General features: G+C 48.7%; 1 protein-coding gene across 1 annotated transcript in view; it reads right to left on the reverse strand.

Moving 5' to 3' along the window:
- The window catches only part of JAG1 (jagged canonical Notch ligand 1), a 56,920-nt gene that overhangs the window by 7,624 nt on the left and 24,950 nt on the right, over nt 1-24,346 (reverse strand). Inside the window, exons 3-15 of the mRNA XM_056856391.1 lie at nt 23,118-23,372; nt 20,932-20,992; nt 17,407-17,537; nt 17,046-17,165; nt 15,841-15,954; nt 14,112-14,225; nt 11,296-11,409; nt 9,753-9,799; nt 7,681-7,854; nt 6,747-6,900; nt 4,165-4,329; nt 3,330-3,443; nt 1,690-1,803 (exon numbers count right to left, since the gene is read on the reverse strand). Coding sequence (XP_056712369.1) covers nt 1,690-1,803; nt 3,330-3,443; nt 4,165-4,329; nt 6,747-6,900; nt 7,681-7,854; nt 9,753-9,799; nt 11,296-11,409; nt 14,112-14,225; nt 15,841-15,954; nt 17,046-17,165; nt 17,407-17,537; nt 20,932-20,992; nt 23,118-23,372 — 1,677 coding nt within the window. The remainder of the gene's footprint in view (nt 1-1,689; nt 1,804-3,329; nt 3,444-4,164; nt 4,330-6,746; nt 6,901-7,680; nt 7,855-9,752; nt 9,800-11,295; nt 11,410-14,111; nt 14,226-15,840; nt 15,955-17,045; nt 17,166-17,406; nt 17,538-20,931; nt 20,993-23,117; nt 23,373-24,346) is intronic.

The raw sequence follows: 24,346 nt of genomic DNA on the forward strand, positions 1-24,346 counted from the left end.
GCTGAGAGTGCATGACTGGCCCAAGGTCAGCTGGGCAGGTGGATTTATTGCAATGCCTTGTGGGGACTGTAGTTTTTGTTCAGGATCGCACGGAGAAGCGAAGCTGCAACAAAACTTACATGCTGCTGCCTCCGTGGCTCGGACATTTCCCCGCCCCACTTTATTTGTGTAACCTGTAAAACCACATGCCTATTTTAAAAGTCCATGTAGTTACAACTAGAGTAAGGTTCTTAAAGAAGTTCTGCACAGGTGGCTACAAGCCAGCTGCTTTTTGAGCTCCTTTCCTGAGGAACGCTAACCTTGCATGTGTGGAAGCCTCATTTAGCATTCGGAACCAGAAGGTTCTTATAACTGGCTTTCAAAAGGAATCAGATCAATGCATGCAGGATAGTTTGAGAGCCAGTGTGGTGTAGTGGTTAAGGTGTCGGACTAGGACCTGGGAAACCCAGGTTCGAATCCCCGCTTGTGCCATGGAAGCTTGCTGGGTGACATTGGGCCGACCACGCACTCTCTCAGCCTCAACCATGTCAAGTACTTGGATGGGAGACCTCCAAGGAATACCAGGGTCGTGATGCGGAGGCAGGCAATGGCAAAACACCTATGCCTATTCTGTGAGGTGCCGTGGAACACAGGCAGGATGCTGCTGCTGCAGTCGTCTTGCTTGTGGGCTTCCTAGAGTCACCTGGTTGGCCACTGGGTGAACAGACTGCTGGACTTGATGGGCCTGGGTCTGATCCAGCAGGGCCTTTCTTATGTTCTGTTAAGTAGTATGTGCGAAAAGGATGTAGAGGTCTTATTAGAAGTTGAACTATCATAGTTAAATTGTGGAACTCCCTGCCCCAGGATGCGGTGATAGCTGCCAACTTGGAAGGCTTGAAGAGGGGAGTGGACATGTTCATGGAGAGGGCTACCCATGGCTACTAGTCAAAAGGGATACTAGTCACAATGCATACATATTCTCTCGAGTTATCAGGGGAGCATGCCGAATATATGAGGTGCTATGGAGCACAAGCAGGATGGTGCTGCTGCAGTCGTTTTGTTTGTGGGCTTCCTAGACGCCCCTAGTTGGCCACTGTGTTAACAAATTGCTGGACGTTGTGGGCCTTGATCTGATCCAGCAGGGCTTTTCTTATGTTCTTCACCTCTGAATGTCTCTTGCCTTGAAAACCTGACAGGCTCACCAAAAGTCAACTGTGACTTGACGGCAAAAAAAAAAAGTTCCCCATCAATGGCTATCGGGCATGGTGGCTAAATGAAACCTCCAAGTAATCTTCTGGATACCTGTGTTTGCAGGGGTAGGGGGATAACAGTGAGGGGAGGCTTTGGCTTTCATGGTAATTGGCTTGAGAGACATCTGGATGGTCAACTGTGTGAGACAGGATTCTGGATGAGATGGACCGCTGGTCTGACCCAGCACAACGGTTTCATGTTCTGTTCCGCAGGGCCTGTGAAACAGAGCTATTCTGCCAGGCCTATAACTGAGGGCAGCCGCGAGAGGATCCGTCATCACTGGCCTCCCCACCCCTCCCCCTCACTCTTGACATCTGTGGGGCGGGGGTCGACCTGCTGATATCCTGTTATACGGTGGCACCTGGGTAAATTTAAGGCCACCTGCTTATGAGTGTATTATGATGTTTTATTGAGGTTATTGATGTTTTAGTGCTGTTTGATGATTTCACGTAGACTCACGCGAATGGCAGGTTTTCCCTTTCCAGCCGTTTTTACATTCGCAGAAAAAGTCGTTGACCAAGTCTCGACAAGTCCCTCCGTTGTGGCAAGGATTTTTACTGCAGTCATTAATATCTGGAAGAGACAGGAAAGACACGGAGCTTAGAGAAAGAAAAACACTATCTGCAAGAGATACAAACGCTGGCGAGCCTGCCTTATCACCCACAAAGCATGCCCGATCCCTCTTCTTGGCCTCTGGAGTCCCAGGCATGGATTAAGCATTTGGAGATCTTAATGCCACCACTGACATTGCCATGTTTATTTTGCACTATACCCCACTGTTCAATTTCAGCCTTTCTTGCCAGCAAACACTACTCCAGTTCCCCTGGAACAAACACACCCACGAAGCAGAAAGCTAAAGAGGCCCTTATTACATAACTATGCAGCTTCAAGGCCAAAGGCTACCAGTTCAAACCCTCCTCTGCTTCCTTGAGGAACTGAACGGAAAGAAAGCATATAAGGAAGATGAATTCAGAGAAAGCAAACTCTCTGAAAGCAAAATTAGGCCAATTTACTCGTAATTTAACCCACAGATTAGGACACCCACGGTCCTGATTGTTCTCCCACTATAACCTTCAAATCATTGAGTTAAACATGTTCTGTCTCTGTAGAGGAATGCAATATCTGAATAAGTAGCATGAAGTTTTGAGAGCCCCCAACTCTCTTACAGCGATACCTTCCATCAAGAACACTACTTCAGTTCTTAAAGCATCTACTCCTTAGTAGTTCCGATCTCAAATCACTGGAAACCACAGTTTGTCTCCCTGAACAAGATGGCTCTTTTTCAGCAATCTTCTCTTTTAGTAGGGCAAACACTTAAATGGCTTAATTAGCATTGTTCTCCCTTTGCCAACACAGAAATTCAGGAGTCAGACTCATTTTTAATCCTTTGGGTTTTGTATTAATGACCATAGAATCTAATGATTGCTACCCCAAAACCGAATCCTGAACTCTTCCATTCCTCAAAACTATTAAAGCTATAAGAGACATATTTTAGTAAATAAATAAATACGGGGTAACCTAAGTGGTCATCACCAAAACAAAAAGCTAACCTAGCCTAAACCCTCCCAATTTTTTTTTCAAAATTCCATAATTGCTTTCAAAAACACCATTTAATTGAATATGGGAGCCAGTATAGAAAGCAACTGCTTAAGAAATGAAATCATTCACCGCCACTAAATGGTGTAAAGTTAAGTTTACATACAAACAAGCAGCTACAACAACTTCAGGCACATTTATTTTCCCCTAATACCAAACACTGATGCAAAATGGCAAACTTTGGGTTGGATCCAGCCAGTGTTTCTGCTTAATCTCAACCAATTCCTGTCCTTATTACAGCTCCTGTATCACATGATTTTTGTCCATGCGGGTCCCATGATCCCAAACATGGCCCTTTTGGTGGTCAAAGGGAATGCTTTCTTCCTCTCTCACCAGTGGAAGGGCTGGATCTTCCTTACAGAGATCCACCTCTTCTCCCAAGGACTCTGCTCAGAGTGAATCATTGAAAAAGCGCTGACATTTAGACCCTTCTATGGAAAAAAGCCACCTCTCCCCTCTTCTTCCCACCTTCCCTTCAGCTGGACAAAGAGGACTTTGCTTACTCGCTTCACAAAAAGTGCCTTCCCAGCCGTCGCTACAAATGCATTTGTAGGAGTTGATGCCATCAATACACGTCCCTCCATTTCTACACGGGTTGCTCTCACAGTCATTGATGTCTGCAACAAATTAAACGACGTTGGGTATAAACGAGAGGAGGGAAGGAGAGAAGAGGAAGGTAACTTTGCCACGGCAAACTACACAGCTTGACATTTACTACGTGAATCTGCAGAACTTCACACGTGAAACTACCATCCACTGACTTGGACTTCTGGTCTACCTTGACCAGTCTTGTCTGCTTCGACCAGCAGCAATGCCAGCAGAAATCTGTCTTAGCCCGGCTATCCAAGACCCCTTTAAGTGGAGATGTCAGGGACTGAACCTGGGAATGTCTGCATGCAAGAAAGCATGTGTGCCCTCTTATTCAAGCCGTTCCCCAAAGGCTATAAAGACAGACACTAATAAAAGCAAAAACTCCACTCTTAGAATGATTTAAACATTTTAAAAGAAGGGTCATAAACCCCCCTCTCCCCAATGTAAATTTGCCGTAGACTAACAGAGAGGTTGTTAGCACGTAAAATGTTTAAAGATTACAATTTATTTTTAAAAAGGTTTTAAGTGCTCAAGGGCAGGGAGCCTCTTAAAGAAAGAACTTCCAGGGCCCAATAGAACCAACTGCTAGTCTTGGTTCACCCAAAGAGGAAGGGAAGTGCGTGGAGCAGAGCCCCCCGGGATTCTCTGTTTGTGATTTCTAGCCAACCCCTTGCTCTCAAGGACAAACAGGTTGTTAAAAAAACAGACAGCTATAAAAACCAAGTCAACCCATTGACCCAATCTTACTTTCGTGACAGTAGGTGCCAGTAAAGCCTTTGTCGCATTCGCACGTGAACTTGCCCCCGGCCTGGCTCTTGCACTTGCCGTGCGGGCCGCAGACATTCGAAGAGATGTAGCGGACCCCTTCCGGCGTGCTGTTGGAAGCCACCGCGACCGTACAGCTGTCGATGACTGCAGAAAGACGCATGAACAAGGTCAACCCCCTCCCCTGCTTGCCTGCATCCACCGACACTCTCAACTTAGCATCGAGAAGACAGAACGCGGCCGTCATAGTAAGCAGGATTTAAAAACAAGGCCTTCTCTCATGAGGAGGGAGCTCGTGCAGGGATCTGGTCGGAGTGACCGGCCAATTCTGTGGCTTCCAGAGGCACAAAAGCGGTTTGCCCATAACTGCAAGAGAAGCTGTATTTTGCTAGCTAACGGTTGGACTCTGTGGATCTCTTCCACAAATGGAGCCACAGATGCAAGAGAAGGTTCCTTGCACGGGAGGAAAGTGCTACCATGGCTGGAATCTGCACAATCCAACCTACAGAGTTCTAGCCCAGGGGTGTCAAACATAAAGGCCCGCAGGCCAGATCCGGCCCCTTGACAGCTCTTATCTGGCCTGCGAGACAGCCACACACCCACTCTTGTTCTGGGCTGGCAAGGCATGGCCTGGCCCGACCAAGTGACATTTATGTCACATCTGGCCCTTGTAACAAATGAGTTCAACACCCCTGCTCTAGCTATTCCAGAATTCTAGGTACCTCTCCATTCTGCTCTTGTGTTTTTAAATCCAGAAAGTTGCTTCTGATGGTATATGATGCATTCCCACCACCCATCTCCCTAGTCTCCACTCAAGCCTTAGTTGGATTAAGATTCCCAAGCCAACTGAAGAGGATCCTGGTACTCATCACAGCTCAGCACCGATCCCTTCTTCTCCTCTTCTAATCGATATAGTGACCTTCCCTCCAACCACTGGCACGCGTTCTACCACCCCATATTCCTGCAGGGTCTTCAGGTAACCTATCCGACCTGCAAGGCTCTCTAAACAGGCCTGAAGGTCATGCCTGAAACACCTTTCCCTCTTTTCCTCCATCCAGCCCTTGATCTTTGAACAACCTTCCAGCTTGATGGAGAATTTTGGAGAGCTCAAAGGGTAAGCCCCCCCACCCCTGCTGTTGTGTATCATTTTGGCTGGTCTTCACAAAAGGCTTGGATTTCTCTAAACTGCTCTCGTTTCCCTTAAAAGAAATAACTTGTCTACACAACCCTATGATTTGTTTGTTACAACCTGCACCCCACGTTGTCTTTTGGCAGCTGCGCTCCCTCACCCCTTCTTTCCGTACTCGTGCTGCTGATACACACCCACCCTCCGAGGCAACCCCTTCACAGACCTGCCAACATGACTCTTGAGAGCTACGACCATGGGGGCCAAACGTGCCTTGCCTTGAACACATGATGCTGCCTTCTACTGAGTCAGACCCTTGGTCCACCAAAGTCAGCATTGACTACTCAGACCGGCAGCGGCTCTCCAGGGTCTTAGGCAGAGGTCTTTCACATCACCTACTTGCCTAGTCCCTTTAACTGGAGGTGCCGGGGATTGAACCTAGGACCTTCTGCATGCCAAGCAGAGGCTCTGTCACTGTGCCACAGCCTTGACCCCCAAGCCTGGCTTTCACCTGCACTCTGTCCTCTGGGCCATTCAGCACCTTCTTCTGGCGCTCAGCCCTTTTTGTCTTACTCACACGGAGCTGCCCTTATACCAAATCAGACCATCCGTCTATCAATGTCTGTTCTGCCTACTCAGACTGGAACTGGCTCTCCAGGGTCTCAGGCAGAAGTCTGATGCCAGAGATGGAACCTGCAGCCTTCTGCATACCAAGCAGATACTCTAACACTAAGCCATGGCCCTTCCCATGCTGAATAACTTTAATCCTGTGTTTAAGTGCCTAGCACCAGAGAAATATGCTATTACAGCACAGAACATCTTCTGCAATGGGAAAATGGCACAATGCAAATGGAAGCAAACCTTAAGACCCAAACCACAACAGATTATCCTGACTACCCCTTTGTAACTTTATTGGGGAAGACTGTTATAAAGTTCTGAGAAGTCCAGCAGTACCTGAAAGACTAACAACTTTTATTGCAAGACGAGGTTTTGTGAATCACAGCTTGCAAAATGAAGTGAAATGATGTGAGCAGTGACTCATGAAACCTCATACCTGAAAGACTAACGTTTATTTCAGTATCACAGGCTTTTTGCTTTATTTTGGTACAACTGACTAACGCGGCTACCCATTTGCCTTCGTAAAGCTCTCAGGCATTCAGGACTCTGGCTAAGTAACCAGCTGTGGATTCAAGGACGTGACAAGTTCCGCACTGACCCCATCTTCAGTGCTCGAGAGCTTTGCCTACAAAGATTGTGTGAACAGAAAGCCGCTCAAGATCTGTCACTGCTATAAAGAAGACCTTCATTTTGCTTTCTGCTCCGTCATTTTCCAGATCCCAGAGCTGCGGGGGCAGCTTATGGCTACTGGACTCCATCAAGTAAACAACCCACACTGCATAGCAAAATGGATTCACGAGCACCGACCGTAAAAGTATACCTTCGCAAGGAGTGGAACGGCAGTGATCTTTCAGGTGTGAACAGTTCTTCCCTTCATAATCTTCAGGACAGTTGCTGCAGAAGTAGTCGTTCTCATAGTTGAAGCACTGGGCCCCGTTCTGGCAAGGATTGGGTTCACAATAATCTATGTCCAACTGTGAACGGCGATTCGGGAAGGAAAGTAGAAGACGGAGCAAACAAAGAGAAAAAGAGAGAGTCCACATAAGGCAAAGGGGCTTGTTATTGCTCTTCTGGCTGCCACAAGCCAGAAGAAGAGTTGGTTTTTATATGTCAACTTTCTCTACCTTTTTTATAAGGAGAATCAAGCCAGCTTACAATCGCCTTGCCTTCCCCTCCCCACAACAGGCATCTTATGAGGCAGGTGGGGCTGAGAGAGCTCTAAGAGAGCTGTGACTAGCCCAACGTCACCCAGCAGGCTGCATGTGTAAGAGTGGGAAAACAAACCCGATTCACCAGTTTAGAGTCCACCACTCATGGGGAGGAGTGGGGAATCCAACCGGTTCACCAGATTAGAGTCTGCTGCTCATGTGGAGGGGTGGGGAATCAAACCCATTTCTCCAGATTAGAGTCCGCTGCTCCTAACCACTACACCACACTGGCTCTCAACTTGATGGAATCTGAATTTTTTATCTGCTGCCTCAACTCCTTGTGTACAACATACACAATGCTATTCTCGCGGACTGCACTTTCTAGAAACAAGGGTTATTAGGTAGGGGTCAGAGCGGTGATGTGCGGAGTTGCTTACCCCCTTGTTTAAATGCACACACCCCTGATCAAGCACAACCCCACCCCCCTGCCCAAACCAAAAGTTGGTCCACAGCGCCGCTTGCTGAATACCGCCTACTCAAGACGCAGGTCCCAGGGAAGCGCAGCTCGGCGCTCTTATCTGGAGTTTGCATTTCACCTGCTCTCACCTGACAGACATTCCCTGAGAATCCAGCAAGACAGAGACATTGGAATCCATTGATCTCGTCTTGGCAGCGGCCCCCGTTCAAGCAAGGGTTACTGGCACATTCATCGATGTCCTTCTCACAATTGTCCCCTGCGTAGCCGGCTGGGCAGACACACCGGTAACCATTAACCAAGTCCTAAACATGGAAAATGGGATACAAAGGAATTCATTAACGTTGGCCCCATTAGAAGCGTTCAATAGATATATAATGCTTTTAATGGTGGAACGTTGATTCAGACCAGCGGGGGAAGGGAGAGGTGGGGGAAAGAAACCTGGATTTTAATTCACTTCCAGCCACGAGGCTCCCTGTATGAGACCTGAGTCACCATCTCTGAGCCTAAATTGTCTGACAGGATTCTTGGGAGGATAAGAACATAAGAAAAGCCCTGCTGGATCAGACCCAGGCCCATCAAGCCCAGCAGTCTGCTCATACAGTGGCCAACCAGGTGCCTCTAGGAAGCCCCACAAACAAGACGACTGCAGCAGCATTGTCCTGCCTGTGGTTCACAGCACCTGATATACCAGGCATGCTCTTCTGGAGGAGAGAACAGGGATGCATCATGACTAGTATCCATTTTGACTAGTAGCCATGAATAGCCCTCTCCTCCATGATAAATGTGAAGATAGCCACTGGAGATCAAGTTCACACACTTGATATGGAAGATGATATGGAAGAGCAAATGAAGACAGGCAATCGGTTCTTGTAGGTTATCCGGGTTGTGTGACTGTGGTCTTGGTATTTTCTTTCCTTCAGTGTTACTCCTTCCTTCTTTCCTTCAGTGTTACTCCTCTGAAGATGCCTGCCACAGCTGCGGGTGAAACGTCAGGAAAGAAAATACCAAAACCATGGTCACACAGCCCAGATAGCCTACAAGAACTGATGAACTCTGACCATGAAAGCCTTCAACAATATTTTGAAGACAGGCAAGTTTATATTCCTCCACGAAAGCAACACTCAGTGCAGTCAACTTAAGACATTTTATGTACCCACACGGCACAAACTTATATAAATTAACTTTCTTAAACTGCTTTTGAAATCCTCCGGAAACAGAGTGGGAAAAGGACTATTAAATCCCGTTTGGTACTTTGGTACAGAGGTCGGGAGACAGCAACCCCGGCCCCCAAGACGTACTGAATGTTGATGGTGTCACAAAGCTATGGGTTGGGGGGAGACTAATTGTTTATCAATGCGCAGGCAGCAGTAGCCCAGGGAATGTGCAAGGGTGGAGTTTGGGGGGGGGGGGGGCAGTAACTGTGGGAGCAATCCGAGGAGAGAACTGCGTGAAATCTGATCCTTTGGAGGCGGTAAGGCAGAAGGACCCAGACAGATGTCTGCTGGGGATACTTCAGCGACAAAATATTTTGTTTTTGAGCAAGAAAATTGAATGGGATGCTCTAGACCAGTGGTTCCCAAACGTTTCAGGGCCATCACCCCCTTGGTTCCACAAACTCAACCCCAGCACCTCCTACCCTATCCTATAAAAAGCATTATTCAAAATAGGGGTTTGCATGATGCACTAAAGAAGATAACAATAAAATTTCAAAACAGTAACAATTAATTGCACATCTTTTCAAAATCAAATTAAAACTTTTTAGTTGAAATTTATTCAATGAAACTGATGAACTTGATCCAGTGGTACCAGCTCTTCAAAGTCGGGGGGGGGGGGGGAATTCTGATAGTTTCCACCAAATTTGCCAGCATGGTGCCATAGCTTGATCTATTGTAAATTAGTGAACCACACAGTTGAAGGGACCCTTTGTGCCCCCCTAGGTAATCCCACTGCCCCCCCGAGGGTAGTACTGCTCACTTTGGGAACCACTGCTCCAGGCTGATCAGAGATGCTCTAGGCTGATCCTGCATTCAGCAGGGGGTTAGACTAGATGGCCTCTATGGCCTCTTCCAGCTCTAGGATCCTATGATTCTATTCTATGATTCTATGGGATGATCTGCTGCATGCTCTACAATGCCCTGAATTTCTAAAATCCCTAAGCAGAAAACTTAGCCACATCTCACTTCACAACATTGAGACTTACCCGACAAGTCCCTCCATTTTGACATTTTCCAAGACAGTCATCAATATCTGCAATTTAAAGAAAGAAAATACGTGCACTAGGTTAGCATGCCTTCCAGAAGCCAGCACACTTCCAAAGCCAAGAGAAAGAACTGAAGTGACTCCGCAACGGAGCGTAGATAAAACTTTTGTCCCGTTTCCTGTATGCTTCCCTCCAGATAAGGCTTATTAGAATGGGTGGGAACCTTTGGCCATTCTTCCAGCAGAGTCCGGCTGCCACTTCACATCATTGTTTCGAGACATCTTATCTGAATATAGCCATGTTGCGGATTAATGGGTTTGATAAGGCTGCCTCTGATTCATGCCAGGCGGACTACTCCCTTTCTAAAAACATCGGCCCCTCAGTCTCCTTTTCCTCCTCTCCCCTCTCTGTTGTGGGTGTAAAGCATGGCCAAGTCGCAGCCGACTTATGGCAACCCCATCGGGTTTTAAAGGCAAGAGACAAAGAGATGGTTTGCCATTACCTTCCTCTGCACAGCGACCCTGGTATTCCTGCGTGGTCTCCCATCCAAGTACTAACTTGGGGAGGGGCTATAGCTAAGTGGTAGAGCATCTGCTTGGCATGCAGAAGGTCCCAGGTTCAATCTCTGGCATCTCCAGTTAAAGGGACTAGGAAAGTAGGTGATGGGAAAGACCTCTGCCTGAGACCCTGGAGAGCTGCTGCCGGTCTGAGTAGACAATACTGACTTTGATGGACCAAGGGTCCAATTCAGTATAAGGCAGCTTCATGTGTTCGTGTATACTAATCATGGCCAACCCGGGTTAGCTTCTGGAGATCTGATGAAATCAGGCTAGCCTGGGCCATCCAGGTCAGGGCAGACAAACAGAGGTGGTTTGCCATCACCTGCCTCTGTGTGGCAACCCTTGGAGTTTCTTGGTGGTCTCCCGTCCAAATACTAACCAGGGCCAACCCTGCCTATCTTCTGAGATTTGACAAAATCGGGCTATTACCTAATGTGAAAGGCTAAGCCATATACTTGGAAGGCGCTGCAATGTGCCAGCTCCGTTCAGATGCAACCAGAAAACATGGTTTCACTTTACAACTGTCAGTTTTTGAAACCAGGATTCAGGTCACAAATGACTGCTCCAATCCTGGCTTCATCAGTTACGGAGGCGGTTAGTGGAAGCTGGCAAAAGGTGAGCGAGAAGTTTCAATTACATGTGGGGTTGTACAAGATCCCTCGATACCTGTGGCTAATAATCCATGTTTTCTCTGTGTGACAGCTGAATGGAACACATGAACACACAAAGCTGATTTCTACTGAATCAGACCCTCCTTAGTCCATCAGTCAGTATTGTCTGCTCAGACCGGCAGCGGCTCTCTAGGGTCTCAGGCAGAGGTCTTTCACATCACCTACTCCTATTAACTGGAGATGCAGGGGATTGAACCTGGGACCTTCTGCATGCCAAGCAGATGCTCTACCACTGAGCCATGGCCCTTCCCTAAACCATCTTACCTCTTGAAACCCCCAAAGCCAGAAGTACATAAAGAGACGCACGCTTACTTATCTCACAGTTCTGGCCAGACCAGCCAGCGACGCAGTCGCAGTAGTAGCTGCCAATCAGGTTCCTGCAGGAGTTGGCGTTGAGACAAGGTTTCCCCTCACATTCATTGGCATCTGAAAGAGAGAAGTTGAATGTGGCCCCCGTGTTAAGCGGTGGATACCGAAGAGGGAAAATGCGCACACATGTGAACACACACAAACACGCTTTCCACAGCAAGAGCTACAAATTCATTGAAGGCTAATGGATTTTTTTAAAAAAACTGCACAGACTGTGTTAAAACAAGGACTTTCACAGCACAAAAGGCAATGCTGTTAGCTAAGAACCTTCTGATATTACCCTCTAATTACGGCAGCCCTGAGTTACGAGCCACTAATTAAGGGAGAAACGAGTCAGAGAAGGAGGTGAGAGGAGAGCATACGGAGATTTTCGACGCAGAAGAGCATCGCAGGGCGCTCGGATTAATACCCTGCCCCGAGAATGCAGGCTGCTCGTTCTTCAAGAGACCTTCTGCCAACTCACAGGTAACTCCCCAGGCTAAGAGAATTATCAGGGCTGGGGAAACAGAATCCCCACTTTCCCACAAAGTTGAAAAGGAGGAAAAGGGGGGTGGGGGAGAGGCCACCCACAGACAGACAATGGCTCAAGAAGTGCTGCCGTTAGGATTAGGCCTTCTCGCCATAATGGAGGAGGAAGCCGCTTCGAATTTAAGGGGGCCGTTTCCCGTTACACCACTGGAGGGGGAGGCACAGGCCTGCTCCAAAGGCTACTCCGATAGGCAGAAACCGAGAGCCCGACGCAGTGGTTAGGAGTGCCAGATGAGAAAAGCCCGGTACCAATCTCCACGCCACTGTGAAGCTTCCTGGGTGACCTCGGCCCAGTCCCACTTTCTCAGCCTGACCCACCTCACAGGGCTGTTGCGAGGATAAAACAAGCAAAGAGAGAACCATGTATGCCACCCCAAGCTCCGAGGAAAAGGAGGAAGAAGAAGAGGAAGAAGAAAAGGAAGAAGAAGAAGAGTTGGTTTTATTTTGCCGACTTTCTCCACCACTTAAGGAAGAATCAAACTGGGTTACAATCACCTTCCCTTCCCCTCCCCACAACAGACACCCTGTGAGGTAGGTGAGGCTGAGAGAGCTCTATGAGAGCTGTGACTAGCCCAAGGTCACCCAGCTGGCTTCAAGTGGAGGAGTGAGGAAACCAACCCCGTTCCCCAGATTAGCCTCTGCCACTCGTATGGAGGAGCGGGGAATCAAACCTGGCTCTCCAGATGAGACCTTCCAGATCTGGAAGGTCCAAGCGGCATTCCTGGTCACCCATTTGGCTTTCTGCAGGGATTCTTGGCCAGTCATGATGGTCAGACTCCAGTCACACACAGACACAAATGGCTGAACACACAAACCCCAAATATATCCACAATGCAAGTACTAACATGATTTAAAGATACTAAGAGTTACAACACCTGATGTTTCATGCTCAAGGCTTCACTCTCATCCCAGACAGCCCATTTCTGCTGGGATCAACCACCACCTCCCCCCACCCGTTCCATATAGAATCATAGAGTTGGAAGGGACCACCAGGGTCATCTAGTCCAACCCCCTGCACAATGCAGGAAATTCACAACAACCTCCCCCCCCACACCCCAGTGACCCCTACTCCATGACCAAAAGATAACAAAATAGACACAAATCACCCATATAAGTCAGAACCCACCCATCAGCCTGAACCAGAGAGGACCCTACCCCATTCTACCACTCCACTGATATTTGAAGCCCTCCTCTTGTGTAAGAAGTCTTCACTTAAGTGACTCTTCCATTGGAGGAGCAGCTGCTTAAGATGGAGGGAGACTCCTTGGAGGATGCTTGGATCCACCCCACCAGATCCAGGAGTATGGGGAAAAGTATTATGGTTAACATCCACTGATAGCCATACTCTCAATGTAGATCAGCATGCCAAATGTCCCTATGGCATAACAACTGTGGCAGAGGCCTATATAAACTGGTTGCAGTATCTACAGATTATGGCAGTGGCCACTGTTCTGGTGCCTGCCAGCGTCCTTCCTGGCGCCCACTCGCTTCTCCTCAAAGCAAAGAGGCAGCCCTGGATTTCTTCTATCTCACTAGGGCAGGAGGTATATCAGAAGAGTCCAGGAGGCACCACCTCTGGATCTGGTGGGAGCACCAATCTGGAAACGGCAGCTTCCAAAACAGAAAGCTGCTTGGCTGGGAACTCTGCATTTTATAGAACAGAATCATAGAGCTGGAAGGGACCACCAGGATCATCTGGTCCAACCCCCTGCACAATGCAGGGAATTCACACCTCCCCCCACCCACACACACACCCAGTGGCCCCTACTCCATGCCCAGAAGATGCCCTCCCTCTCATGATCTGCCTACGGTAATGATTTGCTCCAACCATCATAGCAGCCATGTTCGGATTGACCCCACCCGCACACTAGCCCCTCTGTAGCGGTATCCATTACCGTTCTCAACATTCCAGAGGTGCCCACAGGCTCAACAAGGTTGGGGACACGGGGGTTGAGGTTTTAATACTTCTGTCAGGGCAAGATCGTCAGGGGCAAAGACAATCCGATGCCTCTAAACCTGACTTACGAGACTGGCCGTAGCGACCAATTTGGTCTGGATCAGAATGGAGTAAACACATGCCATTACAGAATTGTCCAGAAGAAAAGAGCAAGAGTCCAGTAGCACCTTAAAGACTAACAACATTTCTGAGCAATGCCCAGAGACAGGCCCTCGAACGGCAAATTCAACAACAGCTTGTTTTCTGTTCCATCAATCTATGGTCTACCACTTACCTATCTGACACGTTTTGCCAGACCACTGAGGTGGGCACATACACTTAAAGCCATCAACCAGATCCTGACAAGTCCCTCCGTGGCCACAGGGGTTTGGAGAACAGTCATCAATATCTACCAAGAGAGATTTTACTTTAGTACAGATACAGATAGCAATATTAGCAACCGCGGGATAACTTCTGGCAAGAGCCACTCAGTCATTGAGAAGAAATCCAGCTTTTATAAAACCACTGGTGGTCCCCTTTTTTCATTTGGCTTCCTGCCATCACGGTAGGTGGTTCACAGCTGGTGCGCTTTGCAAACGGGAATGCGTGCATGCAATATGATTACTTCCAAGTACTGTCAAGCACTTTGAGCTTTCACACGAGTAGGACTTTCAAGTCTTAGGAGAAAATCACACCCAGCCCATTTTACACGGCCACCGCTGCGCAAAGGACGGCCCACTGAGGGTGTGGCCACTGAAAATACTCATGGACAAAGACAGTCATGTCAGACGTATTGCAATGTCAGCCTTAGCGGTTGACCAGCTCCCCTAGGCTCCAAAACCAAGGCCAAAGGTTGCCATGAAGCCCTTCCCCCATCTCCCTTTTTGTGCAGGGAAGGCCCGAAAGGAGACCCCTGTGAATCTGGCCCAAACTCAGCCACACTCAGAACATGCTTGGGGATGTGGAGGTGAAAACAATTAATCAAGGTGCGTTTTCAAATCCCAAAGCCCCCTGAAACTGGCGGCAGCCAAGAGTGGGCAGCGCACGGACTTCCAAGGGGATCTACTCTGCGCATCAGCAGGATGGTGTTTGAGGGACGCAGTTGCCACAGCCGCTTTTAAATGCCAACCAGAGAAAGTGGGCAATGCTGCGTTCTGGTGGGCTCGGCTCTGAACGTTTGCCTCATTGGGAAAGTTGCTTCTTTTTTTTTAACCCCGGCTTCAATTTCTTATCTGTTCAGCAGCTATACAGATGTAGACACCAGCAATCTAACCTGAGCGAGCTGCAAGAATAATTAAGAAGCAGGAGCCGTCTCTCTCTTTCATTTAAGTGCCATAAAGATTATAGAGATGAGATGTCGGTATACCTTATCATCAATTTCCTGAAGCGCAATCCGGAGAGAATACAGAAAGCTAACTGTAGAAAAGAGACGGAGTCCAGTAGCACCTTAAAGACTAACAAAATTCCTTGCAGGGTATGAGCTTTCGTGGCTCAGTGGTAGAGCCTCTGATTGGCATGCAGAAGGTCCCTGGTTCAATCCCCAGTGGCATCTCCAGTTAAAGGGACTAGGCAAGTAGGTGATGTGAAAGACTTCTCTGCCTGAGGCCCTGGACAGCCGCTGCCAGTCTGAGTAGACAATACTGACTTTGATGGACCAATACAGACTTTGATTCCGTATAAGGCAGCTTCATGTGTTCATGTGTGTGTGAGCCATAGCTCATCTTCAGATATTTCTTCAGGAAGCTCATACTCTGCAAGGAATTTTGTTAGTCTTTAAGGCGCTACTGGACTCTTGCTCTTTTCTACTGTTAGTGACAGACTAACACGGCTCCCCATCATGATCTGAAGAAAACTAAGGCATTCTTAACTTTATCTGGATCCCCTAAGTGCAAATCAGGAAGAGGGGAAGGGTGTACTCGGACAGTAACGAGCGTCGTGAGCCGCTCAGAAATCCACACGGCGCTCGAGAGGTTCTGCTGAGCGAGATTTAAAGCTTCGGAAGCTGGAAATTCCAGCGGACTTACTAAGGGTGCATGTTGGTGCTGCCCATCCCGGAGCACAGACACACTCAAATCCTGCCGAAGTTTCAAAGCAGCTTCCTCCATTGTGGCAAGGGTCCGACAGGCAGGCGTGCTCCGCTGCGGCGAGAACAGAACCCCCTTCAGCTTAGCCACGGCCGGCGATACCAGCAAACACCTCACCACCTGGTCACGCCTATCTCCGGGCTCGGGCGCTGCACTGGCACGCCACCATGTCTAAGACAACAGCGGCGTCTGGCTGAAGGAACTGGAAGGCAGCGACGGAGGGCAACGCGGTCCGATCAACTCGCTGGCTGTAAATGCTTCCAGCTTTTTTAAGCCGGAGTTGCCCTGACAGTATTATTCCCTCGAGTACCAATTTCAGGAGGTAAAGAGGATCTTAGAGTTGGCGGGAGCCCTACAGGCCATCTAATCTAACCCCCTGCTCAATGCAGGATCAGCCTAGCACATGGGTTCTCAACAAGGGGGGACTTCCCTCCCCCGGGGGGATTTTAGGGTTCCGGGGGAGGGGGAATTGGGACCACTATTCAGCAAATATGCATATTATTTGGAATGAACCTTTGGAGTTAGACTATCTTGGGAAGGGGGGGAATTATATTCTGAACAATGGTGAAAGGGGGGAATGGAGAAAAAAAGGTTGAGAACCCCTGGCCTAGAGCATCCCTGGCAAGGGTTTGTTCAGACGCTGCTTAAAGACTGCCAGTGAGGGGGAGCTCACCACCTCCCTAGGTAGCTGATTCCACTGTCAAACACCTCTTACTGTAAAAAATGTTTCCCTAATATCCAGCCAGTACCTTTCCACCTGTGATTTCAATCCATTATTGCGGGTCCTATCCTCTGCTGCCAACATGAACAGATCCCTGCCCTCCTCTAAGTGACAGATCCTTGCATAACATGGGTGCTTCTATAACTAAAGTTTCACACTAAATGTGGAAGCCATGCCCAAAAGCTCATTCCAAATTCATTCCCCCCACCCCCCACAATCCAGCCAACAAAGAACCTTCCCTCTCTCCCAACTGCACTGCTCCAATGTAGTGGACCTCCATGCAGGCAGCTACTGCTTCTTCCTTTCTCTGAGGAAGACGTCACCACTGCCTTCTGCCCGTCTCTCACGTTATGACCAGCATACCCTCGGGCACGCAGCCAATGCCAAAAGGCAGTTGTAAGTGAACCACTGAGTCAGCTCTTACCGATTTCGCAGTTCTGTCCTGAGTAGCCCTCTGGGCAGGAACACTGATATTTGTCAGGGCCGGTGTTGCTGCAGGTACCTCCGTTCAAACACGGCGGGTGAGTCCCACAATAGTTCAGATCTGGAATGCAACAACACGCGGACAGGGATGAGCAAAAAGGAAGAGCAGTCGTACAGGAGAGGCCCTGCTTGCCCCGCGGAGCGCTCCCATGCATGGAGCACTCAGTTGCCTGCAGTCTGGGCCACCAACCCTGACCACAAAGAACTGGCCGTTCCCTGGTGCACTTGTTCGCCCCCCGCCTCCCCCGTGTTTGCCGGCCCTGCGAGCGTGATGCTCGGCGCCCGTGCCGGCTTCCGCATACCTTTATTGCAGAACTGGCCACCCCAGTTGGTTTCGCAGAGGCACTGCCACGGTTCGTGGCAAGTGCCGTGGACGCAGCCCGGGTGAGGAATGCACTTATCACAGTACTGGCCTTGCCAACCATACTGGCACCTTCGAAGAAAACAGAGCTTGGAATTACTCCCTCCGAAATAAAAAAAGGGCCAGTAACATAGAGACCCCCTGTTCTTGTTCTTTCTTATATAAAAAAAAAAAAGTATTTCAAGGACTATGTGGTGGTTTCTCGTAAACAAACAGTTTTGGCACTTTTGCCAAGGCCTCCTCCAGAGGCAGCCGTTTCACAAAAGGAGAACTGTTCAGGGAGGCCATCGATGGGATGCCATCGAAGACAATAATAAGCTATTCTGAGGTTCACGGAGATGGGAGGGGGGAGCAGGGTGGGTGGGAGGCACACTATGGACAAATCTGGGGGGATTTGACAAATGGGTTAGAAGGGGCGGGAGAACGGGGCGGGAGTCAGCAGGAACAACGGGCCCCCCAAGGACGCTCATGAATGCGAGACTTCGGGACTCTTGAGAAGAAACGCAAACAAATCCAGGGGCATTAACAGCCAGCTAAGCAGAGTTTCCCTTGCAGGGGCACCTCAGCATGCTAGCAAAATACTGTTCGTTTCTGAGCAATAGGGGTCATGTGTCCAAGTTAAAAGGATGTGGCTTTGTGCGAGATATTAATCTGCCGCAGCAGTCACAGGGTAGCCGAACCCCGCTGACATTTCCATTTTGATAAAATCGGAAAAGTGCGCATGCAGCCGCACAAGTCGCTATTTGCTCAAAATGAATTTTACGGCAACGCTGCCTCCTCCAGACGCGCTCCAGCCGTAACGAATGTGAGATCCAAGATGATTTTTATCTCTAAACGCTGGCTCAAACGCTTCTGTCAGTTTTAAATATTCATTTAGCCACAGAAACCAGCTGGAAGTCCTAAGACAAAGCAAGCAGAAGCCAATCCAGCCCCCCCCACACACACACAAACAGCGCTAAGAAAACGCTCACGATCGAACACATTCCAGATTCAGAGGTTGCCGTTTTGTTTTTAAAATACATTATTTGGAAAGGAGGGGAAGGACACAGGTTGAAAGCATGGAATCAGGGGTTAACCAGAAGTGCATTTCATTACTAAGACCTGGGAACAACAATTATCCACGAATCCACCCCTGAGTTATCATAATAAACCTTTTCCACTCAAAACTCAGGCCTTTATTTTTATTTTTGGTCCTCTATGACCAAAAAAGCAATTGAGATCTGTCCGAGGGCTAACCACCCACAGCAAGCCTGAACTCTCCATCTCAGAAACCTCCGATGACAAACCACTCCCCTCATTAATTAATGTTTCTAAGGGCACAGCCTGGAATCTCCCCCGTTCAAAGGCTCTGGATGTCCTGATGCATCTGACAAACGCGGAGCACGCCGAGAACGGCTCTTTCTGGATACAAGCCACGGAAGACACCAAGGCCACACCCCACTGGCTCCGTACTCTTCCGCAGAACTCTGCGTGCGTTCAGTCGCTAGCAAACCAAAGAGTACAGAACAGCCAGAGAGTAGACTGGTAGCCCTGGAGGTGCTGAAACTGCTCAGAAAGCAAGGGGCAACCCCCCTCCCCGTGCCCGATTTTGCTCCAGCCATTGACTAGGTGGGGCCTAAAGCATTCAAAAAGTACGCAGTGACCAGTTTTAACAGAAGAATTCATTCTTTCTGCATTAACCACACAGACAGCCACATGCCCTTGCGCAACAAACCGATTCACCCCTCTCATGCCATTTGTCTGAATGCTCCAAGTTGCTTCCAAAAGGGTGGGGAAGAAAGATACGTCCATGCATTATCTTTGGCTGACGTTTTCTTTGTTCAAACTGGGACGCATCTGTAAAGGAACAGACAGCAACTCCTCCCGACTCAAGCGGGGAGGGGGAAATTATAATTTTATTTCTTTGTTTGACTCCAAGGAGATAATTGAGGCTGGGGGGTACCAGGAAGGACAGCTCTCGTGGCGGAGTCGTCTGCAGAGGAAGTGTGGGAAAGTTGCACCTTAAGTAAATAAGGGCAGTAGTGCATGTCTGGGCAGTGAGTGGGAGGTGAGAGACAAGCGAAGCTTCAGCGCTGGAAACAAAGCCTGTTGTTCTGGCTGGGAAAGAATGCGGGCAAACCCTGGAAGGCACTCCTAGCCGAATGACAGGAGCACAAATCTCCAGCGAGCGCTGCTGGCTCACACACCTCGTGGGACGAAGCCCAGCTAAAAATGGCTCGATTTGGTCGGAGTCTGCACCGAGAGATCCAACCACGACCCCATTCCCTTCTCTTCTGTTTGGAAGAGTCAGGGTTGTTGTTGTGTTTTTAAACGCATCCCTTCTCCAAGGGCTGCTTCGTAGGTTATACCAAGGGGCGTGGAGAAGCGAACCCAGGATGAACACAGAATCTGTGTGCTCAAAGATAATTTCGTCTGGAAGCACGTTTTATCACACTTTTGTGTGCAAGATTTATTTACTCCATTCATGCCGCACTCTCCCCCCCCCCCAATGGGGACATGCAGCAGCGTAAACTGTTTTCCTCTCTTCCGTTTTATCCTCACAATCGCCCAGTGTGGTAGATCATGATGGTAGATCACTGAGCTGTGGCTCACGAAAGCTCCTCCCCTGCCAGAAATCTTGTGAGTCTTTCAGGTGCTACTGAACTCTTTCTCTTTTCTACTGCTACAGAGACTAACACGGCTCCCCGTCGTGATCTAACCCCAAAGATAGCCCATAATAATAAAACAATCGTCTTGAGCCCAAGGCTTATACACACCAACATCCAGTAGCTCCACACACACACACAAACCAAACAAGACTGCAAAACTACTCTTAATCTTAGAGCTATATGCAATAATCCTCGTGCAAAAATCCTATATGCAAAAACCCCCGAGAACCTTGCATGTGCTCTCTGCCTCCCCTCCCCTACCCCGTCCACCGGCCAGAACGGACCAGACTTCAAAGACAGACGGCAAAACTCTGCCTTCATCGGTATCTACAGACAAGATTCCATCCCGGCTATTAAACTCTCATCACTCCCAGGCTCTGGCTCCCAGCGGCAGCGCCGGGACCGAGAGGCTCCGTTCACCCCGTGCTAAAGAATGCCCGACTCTCGCCTATTGATGGGAACAACATCGAAGGAAAGGCGGGGGGGGGGGAGAAAAAACCATGACCGTAATTAAACAAACTGGAGGGCAACGCAATGGGCAGCGCACGCAATTTCACAGAGAATCGGACTCGTTTGGAAACATTGGCTGCTTTCTGGCCCCTTCGCCCTCCTCCCTTGAAAGCGAGGAAGGCTCTCCAAAGAACGGCTAGCATATCTGCATTTGTACAGCTTTACTTCACCAGGGCCGGTATGAAGAACAGGCGCTCCAAGGCAAGAATACAGGGCCCGGATCCTCCCTCTTCCTCCCCCCCCCCGCAAAGTTTAATTTGAACAGTTTAAACTTGCTTAGCAAAAGAGGAGGCTTGTTTAGTTTTTACCTGCACTCTCCAGGAACTTTGCAAGACCCGTGTTTGGGGCTACAACCCTGACGACAGATGGCTGCAGAGAGGGGGAAAGAAAGAAGGGAATTAAAAGAAGGGGTTTCCATCAGCCAAAAAAAAAAAAAAGACCCTTTCCTAGACCCCTTGCCCTCGTGGGAACGTTTTAATCTCCAGATAGCCCTGTAATCCTACTAAATCCAAGGTTCAAACAGATCCCTAGTCTCAAGTCTACTGGAAAAGAAACCGAGGTAGGTAATGCCCGATGACAGCCAACCCATCAAGAAGGGCTCACAGCCCCCATCTAAGGCCTCCTATCAACAAGGCAGAAGTCGCTTCACCAATTTTTGCTTTAAACAAAAGCTCTCCACGGTCTGCAGCTTTCTCCTTCCGTTTTCAAATAAGAAAGCTTTCCTCTTCTCCAGGAAAGAGAAAGTGTTTGCATTCTCTTCTAAGAAGCTCCCCGTTTCATGCAAATGCGCACCCAACTGACACATGTTGCAATCACAACACTTCTAGTACATAAGCAAAAAGATACCTGATCTCACAATGCATGGTTAAATTGTGGAACTCCCTGCCCCAGGATATGGTGATGGCTGCCAACTTGGAAAGTTTGAAGAGGGGAGTGGACATGTTCATGGAGGAGAGGGCTATCCATGGCTACCAGTCAAAATGGCTACTAGTCATGATGTACACCTATTCTCTCCAGGATCAGAGGAGCAGGTTTATTATATGAGGTGCTTTGGATCACAGGCAAGGCAATGCTGCTGCAGTCGTCTTGTTTGTGGGCTTCCTGGAGGCACCTGGTTGGCCGCTGTGTGAACAGACTGCTGGGCTTGATGGGCCTGGTTCTGAACCAGCAGGGCCTTTCTTATGTTATTATGTTAAATCTTGATAGTTCCAAGGTTTGTTATTTATGATGCACTGATTCCCAATACAGAACTGCAACTGTGACAGAAGCAAAACAATCCAGCATCTTTTGTGTGTCGTTTCCACCACAGAACAGGATAGCCGGCTTGTTCGTACCTTGAAAAACCCTGCAGCCATTCAAGCCCCTTTGCTCTACTGCGAACATAAGAAGCTGGCTTAGACCCCCTGGCCCATCTGCTCCAGACAAGTCTATAGGACAGATGATGCTTCTCCAAAGGCCTTCTTCCACAGAGGTTTTCCTCCAGAGCTGGCAACCAGAGATGTTGGGCACCGAACCGGAGACATCCACTGGACTCTAGCCCCTCTGGGCGCTTGGTTAAGCTAAGGACTCTCTGGGCCACAACTTGGAATGGCTCAATCTCGGTCTCCTCTGGTCAAAAATCTAGTTCAGTGGAGCTACTAGACGGAACACGTCAAAAATCTAGTTCAGTGGAGCTACTAGATGGAACACGTACAAATTTATTGCTTGACACAAAGTCCTTAGACCAAAATTAGATCAAATTAGATAAAAAGAGTTTCTGTCTAGACATTAGGAAGGACTTTCTAACAGTTGGAGCGGTTCCTCAGTGGAACAGGCGTCCTCGGGAGGTGGTGAGCTCTCCTTCCCTGGAGGTTTTTGAGAAGAGGCCATCTGTCAGCAATGCTGATTCTATGACCTTAGGCAGATGATGAGAGGGAGGGCATCTTGGCCATCTTCTGGGCATGGAGTAGGGGTCACTGTGTGTGTGTGGGGGGTAGTTGTGAATTTCCTGCATTGTGCAGGGATTTGGACTAGATGACCCTGGTGGTCCCTTCCAACTCCGATTCCTCCCAACTCTACCCCAGGAGCAAGGACTGGGGAAGAATGACAACACAACTCTTTTGCTAGGTACCTGGTCATATCGCAACAAGCCTGCATCATCAGGAGGACTGAGAAACTTTGTTCTCTAGAATTCAAGTGCCCCAGAGAGCCATACAACAACAAGAAGAGTTGATTTTTATACCCCAATTTTATCTACCTTTTTAAAGAGAATGAATTAAGGCTTACAATCACCTTCCTTTCCCCCCATCCCACAACAGACTGGCCCAAGGTAACCCAGCTGGCTTCATGTGGAGGAGTGGAAAAACCAACCCAGTTCTCCAGATTAGAGTCCACCACTCATGTGGAGGAGCGGGGAATCAAACCCGGTTCTCCAGGTCAGAGTCAGCCGCTCTTCACCACCACACCACGCTGGTGGAACTCCCGCCAACCAGACTGGAAAACACAAGTTACAAACCTTTGTTACATTCCAGACCCATCCAGCCTTCCAGGCAGGTCTTGTTGCCGTTCTGATCGCAGGTGTAGTGCCCGAAGAAGTCATCTCGCGGTCGGCAAAACTTGTTGCAGCCAAAGCCGTAGTAATGCTCGTCGCAAGTAACCCGGATCTGGTACTCGAAGTGAGCAACGCCCGCATTTTGCTTCAAAGTCTGCCACTGCCGGCTGGGGTTGATCATACCAGAGTGGGAAGCTTTTTCGATAATGTTATCGCCGTCTTTTGAAGGGGAGGAGGAGAAGTCGGAAAAGGGAGGAAAAAAGCAGTTAGCCGTTTGCCGGTCTCCATCGTGAACGAAGGCACCGGAATGGTCTGAAAAGGAATTTGGCTTTACATACACAGAAAGCGCAATAATGTTAGGGGAAAAGCCGGGCCGCCTAGCAGCGCCAGCAGATTCACTCTCTTCAGAACTCAGATTGGCTGCTTCACACACTAATTCAAGTGAAGGTGCCTTATACTGAATCACACCCTCGGTCCACCAAAGTCAGTATTGTCTACTCAGACCGGCAGCGGCTCTCCAGGGTCTCAGGCAGAGGTCTTTCACATCACCTACTTGCCTAGTCCCTTTAACTGGAGATGCCGGGGATTGAACCTGGGACCTCTTGCATGCCAAGCAGAGCCTCTACCACTGAGCCACAGCCCCTCCCCACACATGAGTATTTGATTCTGGATGAAAATGTCGCACGTGGACGGGTGTGTCCATGTCCACCCCACCATGGATGCTTTGCGCGCACTGTAGCAAGCCACGGGCCTCATGCATGCTGGTGAACATTGATGGAGCTCTTATGCAAGAGAGGCAACTGTTAAGCGCTGCTCCATTTACTCAAATGGTTGAATCATCAGGAGAGCTATTTATACAGGATTACTCTGACTGTGGGAACAGCAGATAATCTGGTGTTCGGGACAGTAATAAATACTCTTATTTTTATAAACTTCCTTGTAGATTTAGGTACTGTACAAATATATTTATATATATACACACACTCACACATGGCCCTGCCTGCAGGCTTACAATATAACGACGGAGGATAGACAGCATTAACTATTTAATTAAGCACTGTTAAAACGCCTTCTGTGCATTTTACTAGCTGTGATGACTACCATGCTGCACACTGAACTGTACACTGAAAGGAAAAGGAAAAGGGAGTCTGGTCAGAACACCAATGGGAAAAAAAACCTTTCATCTTCAGCTC

This window comes from Euleptes europaea, chromosome 10, assembly GCF_029931775.1.
Source record: "Euleptes europaea isolate rEulEur1 chromosome 10, rEulEur1.hap1, whole genome shotgun sequence".
Classification (NCBI taxonomy): Eukaryota; Metazoa; Chordata; class Lepidosauria; order Squamata; family Sphaerodactylidae; genus Euleptes; species Euleptes europaea.